An 11,903-nucleotide genomic window follows, 5' to 3' on the forward strand; every position below is an offset into this window, starting at 1 on the left:
ACCGTCCCTGTTACACAGAACAGCGAGGCGGAAAAGTGTTATTTTTCTACAGTTTTGACACAATCCCCACCCTCAGGTGCCCAGACAGTGAGTTTAGGCCCCCGCCCATCACCCCTGCCCTGATACTTACTGTACATCACCCGGGATTTGTTGGATGCTGCGAAAAAATCTGTTGTAGCACGACTCAATGGCAGCGAGCATCTCCTCCAACTCTAGCTCCTCTACACACTCACACAGTGCAGTCAGCTAACGTGGTGGAGGCACTGAAGTGAACCAGCTGAAGTAAGACAACTACGAGCATCACTACCTGCAGAGGACAGGAAATGACTGACTCTGTGTTCTTCAGTGTTTCTTCACTTCTTCACTCAGACATGTTATTCATTGTAATGACGTTTTAGATTTGTTCCCAGTGAGATATCAATGACTTCATGTAAACATTGCTGTTGCTGCTCTAGACACAGTGTCTTTGTAATGGAGGGACGTCTGCCCTGCAGGAGCAACACAAACCCATAGAGACAATGAAACCACAGCCTGACATCCCAAACAATGTGTACTTACCAAGCAGCAATGACAGGGTCACAAACGACCGACGATGATAAGAGCTACTGAGAGATTAATGCAGTTTTGTTTTTTTTATTAAGCGGACATTTTTAACACAAGAACCGGGCAGCGAGCGGTGAACAGCTGTGTGTGTGTGTGTGTGTGTGTGTGTGTGTGTGTGTGTGTGTGTGTGTGTGTGTGGAATATGTATAATAAGCATATCATTTAGTTATCGCTACTGAGAATACTGGAGAACACCGGCTGAATATCTATGATCAGCATCATAATAACTGTATTTTAACTGATACTGTGTAAAGAATACTGAACCTGATCTGTTTAAAGTGGTTCAAACCAAATGTTATTGGACTTTAGTTCATATAGCAGTACTTTAAAATACAAGTGAGTAATACACTACCTTTGAATTCATTACTGAACTTTGCTCATAACAATGAGATGAATCAGATTAAAGGTTGTCATCGTTGTCCAGCACTAGCTTTAACACAAGACCAACCACACACTAAGGAACTGAACTGAGTACTTATCCAAGATGTAATAAAGTGTAATATTAAAAAAAGCCCTGATGATCTCAATGATTGTGACCATTGCTGGCCCCAGACATGAGAGCTTCAGTGAGGCAGCTCACCAGTAGAACCCAGACACCCTGACATCCTTCACAAGCCCACCGCTGGACTCATGGAGAACACAGCGGCACTCCATGGAGGAGAGGCGCTTAGTGTGTGATGAGGTCAATGAGGCCGGGAATCTTTCTGACGGACGTCATGACCTGTGCTGCCGTTGAGTGTGTCATGACTGATTGAGCATTAAGTACTAAACCATAAAAATAAACAAAATGAAAGTTCACGGTGTACTCAAGTTAAAAGTCCCAAACAGCTGTACTTGTAGTAACGTAACAGAAGTGCCTTAGGATGGAGATGGCAGCATTAAGGTACGGATGAGAACCGTGCAAGTTGTTCATTTTTTACCATGACAATCTCCTTGTTTTCTCCTAAGTGAGCCTGTGACCCTGCAAACGCTTGATGTTCTAACAACCTCAGGAGACTCGGGGGTTAAATACGTTGTGTCTCTAATATCCCCCTTCAAACCAGCCTTATAGATACCGGTGTAGTAGAGGTAGGTTACTTGAGGCGCCGGAGAGGCAGAGGATTTAGGATGTTAAAGGTTCGGTGTCGTTGATGTTGGTAGATGTATGAGAAGTAAACTATGGGTTCAGGCATGCAAGAGCGTATAGTCTTCCTGTCTGAACTTACGCTAGAGTTCCATTCGGTTCAAGTGGGGCAAAAGGAAATGAGGACTAGAGCATGTAGTTCACATTCACAGACGGGGACAAGGACATCCTGGACCGGTTTTATCTTTGAGTGAAGGGACATGGTTTAGGAAGACTAGACCTCCTTCTGCATATTGGATGCACTGGTTCTCTTCCTCTCCCATCCTTGTTTACTGAACAGGTCTTCAGCTCTCAGCTCAGGAGTCACAGGAACACAGGATCAGTTACACAGGCAAAGGTTTTCATATCAATGCATTCATGCTGCTATTAAAGAGCAATGATGCAACATTTGATGCAGCGATTAAAAGCCACGACTTCCTCTTAATCATGACTGCAAACCTGCTGGTTTATTTGACGTTGTCTGTATTCAACACAGTTGGCTTATCATTAAAAGAAGAGCAATAATCTATTTTACATCAGCCAATCTAACACGACATTAACTTCAAATGTTCTGTTCCAGAGTTTATTTGTCTGATTGAAGGACATTTTATTATTGTTGATTAATAGAACAGAGCTTTTTTTGGCTTACAGTTTTTTGGGGGTAAATCCTTTTAGACTGCTGTCTACAGAACTGAGATGTGAGACCTCAGATATGTTGTAAAACTCTTCATTCAAAACAATACAATAATGTATAACAACCCAATTGTGTCGCTGTATGATTCATACAATCTGATTGTGATTGAACCAGTTCCACACTGCTACTCTTCTTCTAATGATATGGTCTCTGCTTGACTTCCAGAGATAGACTCCAGAGAGAGATAAAGAACGGTGTGCAGTACATGCGTATATGCCGTTCTGATCGGATCACTAGAATTGTGCCTTTTACCCAGATGTTTGAAATGTTTGATTTTCAAGAGCTTGCTAAAAAGCTTGTCGCTGGCCTGCATGAATAATACCTTTCAAGCACATAGCCAGTGATGATGAGTGAGGCACTTATTCACAAGCAGGACCTGGAAACATCTCCTCTGCCGCAGTGTGGACTCTCGTCCTCTTTCCGCTGCATTGAACTGGTTCTAATTTGTGATTATAGGCTGTGAAATTCAAAACACAAGGTCACATTCATACCATGCCTGTGCAGCTTTGCTGTGAACTGGCTCATCATTTGTACAGCATACACCCAGCAGCTGGTGGGACGCGTGCTGTGGAAGATCCAGAAACTCAAGCTTCAGTTGAAAAGGCTGTTAAAGCTCTAATGCTGACTGAATGGTGTCTGTTGAACAGGGTGTCTGCTGTCAACCTGTTTCATGTATCAAGCGCTTCTTGGCCTCTGCATGGTCCACTATAATCAGGGAGCGTATGAAGAGCTCATACCACGGCCCCCTGCCACTAACACTGTCCACCGTCTACTCACAACATTGGTTTTGTTTACTGTTAAAGATGTCATAGAATATATTTCCGTAGCCTCAAAATAGCACAACAATAAATCAGAACTGTAGAATTTTCTGTGGCCATAAAGAGCAATAATGCACTCAGATGTGTTGCGGTATAAATAATGGATCTGGCTGAGGGAACACTAAATGGAGCGGCATTCTTCACCTTTCTTATCCATTGTTTTTCTGTAACTCTCACTCACCTTCTGTCTCTGTCTCTCTCTCTGTCTCTCTGTCTCTCTCTGTCTTTCTCTCTCTCTTTCTGTCTCTCTCTGTCTCTCTCTCTCTCTGTCTCTCTGTCTCTCTGTCTCTCTCTCTCTGTCTCTCTCTTTCTCTCTCTGTCTCTGTCTCTCGCTCTCTCGCTCTCTGTCTGTCTCTCTGTCTGTCTGTCTCTGTCTGTCTCTCTCTCTCTCTCTCTCTCTCTCTCTCTCTGTCTCTGGTGGAGAGCGTGGTGGTAGAGAGCGTGGTGAGCGTTGCTAAATGTTTGGTGATTTTTCTCAAACTTTTCATCTTTTTTCATCCATAGTTCACTGTGTGACTGACTTGTGGTGGTTTATAGTTGTTTGTCGGGGTATTTTGTGTGATCTGTGGTATTTTGGCGGACAGAAAACCGTGTTTCTTGTCGGGGCGTCCTCTGAGACGCCGTCCCTGTCGTTGAGACATGGAGTTCGGGTTCAGCCCGACCCGTGTGTCCCGGTAGAGGCGGTACTCCTGGCTGTGGGGGACCGTGTGGGACACGTTAACCTGAGCTATGCCTCCAGGATGAACAGAGGTGTGGTGGTGTTTCTAAAAGAGGAGCGTTTAGTGGCGGAATTAATATCGAGCGGCGTCACGCTGAACGGCGTGTATCTGCAGGTTTCCCCGCTCGCAGTGCCCTCCACCCGGGTCACCGTCTCCGGTGTTCCCCCGTTCATCTCCAACCAGGTGTTGGAGCGGGAGCTGCAGCGCTTCGGGAAGCTGGCGAGCAGCTTCAAAACTGTGGGTCTGGGCTGTAAAGACGATAAACTGAAACATGTCCAGTCCTTCAGGAGACAGGTGTTCATGTTCCTTACCGGTCCTTCTCAGACGCTGGAGGTCTCCTTTAGGGTGAAACACGGGGAGGGACACTACATGCTGTACGCTAGCACAGGTAGCATCAGGTGCTTTGAGTGTGGGGATGTGGGGCACAAGCGGGCCGCTTGTCCTCGCAGGCCGGCCGAAGGGCGCCCCGAGCCGGGGGCCGTACCGGCGGAGGAGCTCGATCACACCGGGGCTCTGCTGAATGACGAGCCGGCGGAGGTCGCTGCTCCGGGGGGGGGGGGGGGGCAATGATCCGGGGCCGAGACCGAGGAGGAACACAGCGGGCAGACAGACAATCAGGTCGGGGAACATAAAGCTGATTCAGGCGGACAAAAAATTATTGATGAGAACTCAGCAGTTCTGAGTCTCACAACAGAGGGAAGGAAAGTAGCAGAGGAAGCACTGACAGCAGGAGAAGACGAAGGAATCAGGGAAAGTGGAGCAGGCAGCAGTAAAGGGCCGACAGCTGAAGCTGACCAAAGTCAGGCTGCTGGTCCAGAGGAGAGTGGGAAGGCTCGTGTTGTGGAGGAGGAGATGGAGTACGACTCTGACTCTGACGGTCTCTCTGTCACAGACTCACAGTTTATAACTGAAGATCTGTACAAGCTGAACGAAATCAATGCATTCCTAGATGAAACGTTTGGGAAATCTGTAGACATTTTAGAGTATTTTCCAGATGCAGACAAGTTTATAAAAAGTGTTTTGACACTACAGAGAGTGGTTGGTTTGCAGGCGTTAGATGAAAAAAAACGCTTCCGTCTTAAGAAACACATGACGAGTCTCAGAAAGCTAATGACGAAGAATAAAGGTTCCAAAAGGTTGAGAACCTCTAAGTGAGTCTGTCATGGATGTGCTGCACTTAATGGTTCTGTTATTGTTTCTTCTAGCTGTTTACACCACCGCTCTTTTTCTTTTCTCAGTGCACCAGGTGAGGGTTGGCTCTTTTAATATTGATGAGGTGACAGGAATGTCTATTGGATGGAAATGGCTGCTATCCCAGCTCTCTTACAGGGGGAGGGTCCTAATTGTCAATGACTTGGTTGCCTCGACCCCTTGGCACAGACTGGTAGTCCTTCCTCCACCACAGGGCCTGATTGAAGAGATCCAGAGGGCAGTTGTGGACTGCTTCTGGTCGGGGCTTCACTGGCTGAGAGCTGTGGTGCTGTACCTGCCGGTCCAGGAGGGAGGACAGGGCCTGGTGGACATCGCATCACACATCACAGCCTTCAGACCGCAGACAGCTCAGAGACTGCTGTTCAGCTTCGGCCTGCTATGGACCGATACTGCCTGTGTGCTGCTGAGGAGGGCTGGACGTTTAGGTTGTGACAAACACCTGTTCCTGCTTCAGCCCCAGTCAGTGGACTCAACTGGTCTAACACCATTCAACCAGTCCGTCTTACAGGCGTGGCAGGGTTTTACAGTCCAGCGGAGAGCTGTGACGACACAACTGGGTCATCTGATGAAGACCTCCATCCCTCATCTAGCGGAGCTGATCAACATCCGGTCCAGCAGGCTGCTGCTCAGGCTGGTGGAGGAGGTCTGTGCTTCCCTGCCAGAGGGAAGAGACCGTACACTATCGGACCAATGGGCCGATGAAGGCGTCGAGGTGGAGCGAGTTGTTTGGCAGGGGATCCTCCCCAAGGAGGGGGGTCTGTTGGTGGTCCCTGTATAAACCCCCTGTAGACAAACGGACACAGACTGACAAAGGACACACCGTTTTCTTCTTTATTTTATTTTTTTTATATTTAGTTTTTTTTTACATGAATTAGTTTTGTTGTAATTTTAAACTGTAAATGAAATTGAACTAGAAATAAAGATACTTTAAACCTCTCTCTCTCTCTCTCTGTCTCTCGCTCTCTCTCTCTCTCTCTCTGTCTCTCTCTCTCTGTCTCTCTCTGTCTCTGTCTCTCTCTCTCTCTCTCTCTCTCTCTCTCTGTCTCTGTCTCTCTCTCTCTCTCTCTCTCTCTCTCTTTCTGTCTCTCTCTCTCTCTCTCTCTCTCTCTCTCTCTCTCTCTCTCTCTCTCTCTCTCTCTCTCTCTCTTTAGGGTGGCTCCATCCAGAACATGGAGTCTCTAGGGTGTCTGGAGCTGGTCGAGAGCAGACAGCCGGAGTTCAGCTTCCAGCTGGTCATTCAGGACTGCACCGATCAGAAGTGGACCATCACTAACATACTGACTGTCCTGCCACAGTGAACACTCTGCTGCCGGTCAGCTACTAGAACACATGTGTTGTGATGGACTGATCTAGTGAGCGAAGAACCCAGATACACGAGTGACCGTCAGAGCAGAGAATCTGCAGAGGAAAACTTGTGCTTTAATCAGACACGGACAATCAGTAACCTAATAACTGTTTCATACCAATGACCTGAGAGAAGAGACGTCCCACTCTGCATCCAGAGTGAGAAAAACAGCCGCTTGTTCCAGCTCAAATAGATTGAGCATGTTTCAATGTGTAAGTGTGCAGAGGGAGAAATACAAGGTGTGCAACTGTACGAAAATATCAAGCACTCGCAATGCGTACTGAATGATTTGTTCCACAGATTATGTGGAGGAGACAGATTTGGAAATATTAGCGTTATACACTACTTGACTCAGAGCGTAGGCCAGGAGCTGTAGATTTACTTCAGGTGACATCGTGTAATGGAGATTAACCAGTGAGTGATTTAAACTGGCATTGTAATAGAAAGAGCCGACCGCCATGCTGGACAGAGCAGGAGATTCATCTGGAGAAGAAGATTTTGAGATTTACTTGCACCTGTAAAACCAGAACGTAACACTTTGTCTCATGCAGCATCGAAAGAAAGAAAGTGAAGTAGAAACACACACACACTCATCCGTTCCATACAAGCAGACAAAGAGCCGTCAGACAGGTGATCTCACAGAAGAGGGGTCGGGGGGCTGCGTACCCTAACACTCAATCCACACTGGTGTTGTACTTTATTTCAACATGTTATGTTTACATGTTTTATGTTGGGTTCACCAGTATATTGATTCATCACACACTCACACAGGCTGCGTGGTGTGAGACATCATTCTGGATTATTACAACTGGGTTCTTCTGTTTGTAGTCTGGTCCATCATCATCATCATCATCATCATCACCATTAGTAATACTACTACTAACCAAGCTAACTGGTGAAAAGTGACACAGCGATATTGCTGAACATTAGTCTGCAGATGATCTGACAGCCAGGTTAGTCAGACGTCTTTGAAACTGTTACCCGGCCCCCAGGAGCACTGGGTCCTGAAGCCAGTGACATAGTGGCCCTTGATGTGTAAATGGAGCCAGAACAAAGTCAGTCTAACTGTGGCCAGGGTCCCTTCCTGGAACACGGGACCTTTTTGATACACAGATGGTTCTATCACAGGTACACACTTTTCTTGTCCAATGAGAAATAATTACCGACATTTCAGGCGCGCTCACTTTCAGTTTCACCTACAAAGTAAAGTGGTTTGGCTACTGGAGGCGATCTGGAGTCCAATCGCTGAAGGGGGATCCCAGCGGTGAATAATACATAATGCATGCAATACTACAGATCTCAGTAATGACTTAAATCTTACATGATGATGTGGAGGAAGATGCATGTGTTATGTATTATTAATTGTCCCATCTTCAGATTTGTCCACTCTGCTGGGATCCCCCTTCTGAAACGGAGGGGTTTATTATATAACCATTACAATTATCAAACAGTGTCCTCACTGCGATATCATAGCATGATCCTTATGACCACTGTCTAATTATCACTATTCATCGATCATTAACTAACCTTTAACCAACAAAACAATAATTGCTCTTTGCAAAAGCAGTGGTATGAAATGTGGCCTTCACTTCATGTTTCAAGTTGTCAGGTTCCCCCTTAAACTCTGGGGTCCCATTTAAAAATACACAGACATTTAAAACAACAATGTATCAATCCGCTTCAATAGATATGGGGCAGATTTTTGATGGGTTGTTGCCTCTTTGAGGCTGTAGACAGCCAGAATGCACAAAGCGTTTGGGGGGAAGAGCTCCCAGTGACTCTCAGATGAATCATCTCTCATCTCATTCCAGAAGGAGGTGAGTCCTCTGAAGGACATGTCCGCTTAGGACGCAGCGCCTGAAAGGGGACCCAGCTCGTCACCGCATGGCATTTCTACCCATCTTCATCTACAGCTGACTAGGAGGAGATGCAGAATGTCGAGGAACAAAGACGAGCACCCTCCGCCGTTCTCCTCACTCTGTTCATCCCGACAACGTTGGCACCCAAAGACGTGTCCTTGTTTAATTCTCAGTGCACAATGGGACACGTTTTGCACAGAAAAAGATATTTTGTAAAGAAATCATTATCACGCAAAGAATCATTTCTTTGCGTGATAATGATTTTTTTTCACAAAATGTAATTCATGTGCATGCAAAAAGTTTAATTACTCAAGATTAGAGCGCATGATTTTAGCACAAAAAGTTATTATGCAGAGCAATTGCATTATAAAATAAAAGAGGAGTTACATTGTTTTAATAATAATTATCCACAGAATATAGTTGTTATGTGCATGCATACTTTTCTGTGCTTCAAATGTCCCATTGCTTGCACAGAGTTTAGGGACAAAGATGAGTCCATACCGACTGGATAATGTAACGTCTGGATGTGTGGTTTATGGATGAACACATTTTGATTTTGCTGACTTCACACTTGATCACTAAGTTTCTTTACATTTAAATATCTCCAAAAGTTGCACACTGTCATAAAGCTTTAATTAGATCAAACTGTTTTGCAATCAAGTTCCTAGTTATTCAAAGCCCAGCCTTAAACAATCTCTATCAATAATTCAACACAAACACAGAATGAATTATTAATCTGGCTATTATGTATTCAAAACTGTTCTTTTTTCAATCACAGCCCACTGAGGTATAACAGCACAGTGGTGACTTGTGCTTGTCTTCTGTTGGCTACTGTGTAGCATCCGTTACCAAACCCTCCGTTGGTCCTCTGGTCCTTTGTGGCTCAGGTTTGTAAATCTTGACATTTTAAAAGTGTCTCAATTTTTGGGAAGCTGTTGATGTATGAAGTCATGAAAATGTCCAAGCTATTTTATTAGTTTATTTAAACTGGATATTTATAAGTACCAACAGTAAAAAATGATAATGACAAACATTGTCCTGCGTGTCCGTCTCTTTTCAGCTCTGCAGTGGATGTTCAGTTACCGGTCAACACAGATGCTCTGGGGTCAATGTGCTCAAACACGTAGTGGATTAGCTGATAGCATACGGACATGTTGTGACTGTGCTGCATATTAAAGGCCTGTGAGGGAAGAAGTCATCATATTGACTACGGTAAAAGTAGCCTCTGATAGGGGAAGTGCTCATAATCAGCAAAATGTAAACCTGCGTAATATTTTAGGGAGCAGAGCAACCAGCTGTAAACACAACATTGACATGAATGAATGAAATGAATGTCCGTTGCTAAACGAGCTCACATAGGCCACGTCCACACTACTGCGTCTCCATTTGAAAACGCGTATCTTTTGCTATGTTTATACTGAGCGTTCACACTAGGCCGGAGATTTAGAGCACCGAAAACGGAGGAGCGTAAACGCATAAGTTTGGAAACAATGAGTAGACACCCACATTGACTACTTGATCGGTTCTCAGCAGTCGTGACGTGTCCTTCCCTGATTCGTCACGCCCCAATCACGTGACCCTTACCCAGAAAATCACAAACAACAACAGCCTTGATTACCGGTCGACTACCAGGTTAATTCAACATGGACAGCTGATTACAGGTGTTGTCGACCTTGTTGTCTTTACTAGCAGCTGTTAATGGAGAGATTAGCGAGCGGCGCGTTTAGCGGCGTAATCAGCCCTACGGAGCGGACGTCTGAAGACACAGTTTGCGACTTTGAGGAGGACGACGGACACAAAACGGAGGACTTTCCATTTCTTATCAATGCTTATTTTGTTCTGCACAACTATTGTGAAGTCCACACACAAACTGTAAAGGAACAAAACATTGATTGCTCTCCAGTACGACCAAAGAGCTACGAGTGAGAACAGACAACAACGAAACCGAGAGGAAACGAGTGAGAGACGTGTGTTGACCACATTCATTGACCATAATCTAGTAAACTATTATGTGTAAGTGTTCATTTTAAAGTCAGTGTGATGTGTGAGAGAGAGTGATAGAGTAGGACCTGCAGTGTTGTAAGTCTGAAAATTAAAACTTTGCACAAAATGTGTCTGTTTGAGTTTATAGAGGAGGATTTTAGAGGAAGATCTTATTAAAGACTACTATATTATTCTGTTGTATTTTTTATTTTTTTTATACACTAAGCAACCAATCTACTTCCTGTTTACACCAGCACCGTTTTAAAAGGAAAACGTATTAGTGTGGATGTAGCCTACCACCACCAGGCTGTAGGTGCTCTGTATGCTGAGGTTGTGGCGTGTGAGACCAGCCGGCATCCGACATAAGAATGTGAAGATAGAGTTTGTGTAATAACTCTCTCTGCCGCAGGAGGAGGTAAACGTTCTGTACTACAGGTTTAAAATTGATACATCCAGCAGACAGAGCAACAATAGCTTGTATTAGCTGATAGATGTGTGTCTGTCTTTGCCAGCTAGATGCTAGCTTTGTCTGGTCACAGAAAAGAGCTCCTTCTGTGGCAGAACACAGGTAGATAAAAGCAGGAGATTGAACCAAAACAGTAAAGCGGCTGGCTGTAGAAATATCAAAGCTAAAAGACGGAAAAACTCTCCAGGAGAGCTGCAGAGTCGGGTGGTAATTATCCATGGGTTGGTCACTATGAGTGACCCTCTTCACATCGCACAGACACGTCAGAGCCCAACGTCAAGCTGTGGACCAGAAAACCAAGCCATGAAGGCTTCATAGAGCTTCATCAAATGGAAATAGTTATTGTTATGGTCCCTTGAAATGCCGTGTCTTACATTATTAGATTTTTAATACTCAAGTTAATTTTGACTACTTAAAGTTACTACAAGGAACTTTTATTTTGTGTTGATCTTGGCGGCTCCTGTGGATGAAAGTGATAGTGTTTGGGTTTGGGATTTAAGTGGGTCTGTCTGCTGTGGACCAGTCTCTGCTGGAGTCTGAGCTGAAGCAGTTTCCGGTGAAGCTGCATGATTTCATCTGACTTCACCAGAATCTGACCCGGTGGCACCGATGACGAGCATTAAGAAGAAACAGACCATCTTCTCTCTAATGGTCTCTGTACTGATGGAGGTCTGATAGAGGATCAGGACTAAGCAGACTGGTTCAGAACCAGATACAAGTTCCTCACAGTAACTTTAATAAACATTGCAGCATCATTTGTACACTGATTTGTTTTTTAATGTAAAATCTTAATTTATTAAGTAACAAGTGAATACATTACATTACATTACAGTCAAATACATAAATATACAGTATTTCCCTGTAAATGTGGCGGAGCAGAGGAATGAAGGACACTGAAGTCACTGAGTGAAGGTGGCAGCCACTCAGAAAAAATCCATATCTCCATAACTTAAGGAAAATGTAATAATTGTACAAATATTTTCTTTTTCTCAAAGAGATTTCTGAACAGGAGTACAATGTGTACTTAAGTACAGAACTGAGTAAAAGTATTTTTTTACTTACCTACTACTGTGTAAGACTAGACAATATGTTGAATTTGTAT

At 44.5% G+C, this 11,903-nt stretch overlaps 1 protein-coding gene across 3 annotated transcripts in view; it reads left to right on the top strand.

Moving 5' to 3' along the window:
* The window catches only part of galnt18a (UDP-N-acetyl-alpha-D-galactosamine:polypeptide N-acetylgalactosaminyltransferase 18a), a 156,910-nt gene extending 146,418 nt beyond the window's left edge, over positions 1 to 10,492 (top strand). For 2 of the 3 annotated variants that reach the window (XM_068723648.1, XM_068723649.1), the window contains exon 11: positions 6,300 to 9,405. In XM_068723648.1, coding sequence (XP_068579749.1) covers positions 6,300 to 6,446 — 147 coding nt within the window. In that variant the 3' untranslated portion in view covers positions 6,447 to 9,405. The other variant, XR_011103873.1, reaches the window with a different exon arrangement.
* Positions 10,493 to 11,903: the final 1,411 nt, after the last annotated feature.

This window comes from Cebidichthys violaceus, unplaced genomic scaffold (genome assembly GCF_023349555.1).
Source record: "Cebidichthys violaceus isolate CVI_PGR_0920_01 unplaced genomic scaffold, fCebVio1.0.p SCAF_3, whole genome shotgun sequence".
Taxonomy (NCBI): Eukaryota; Metazoa; Chordata; class Actinopteri; order Perciformes; family Stichaeidae; genus Cebidichthys; species Cebidichthys violaceus.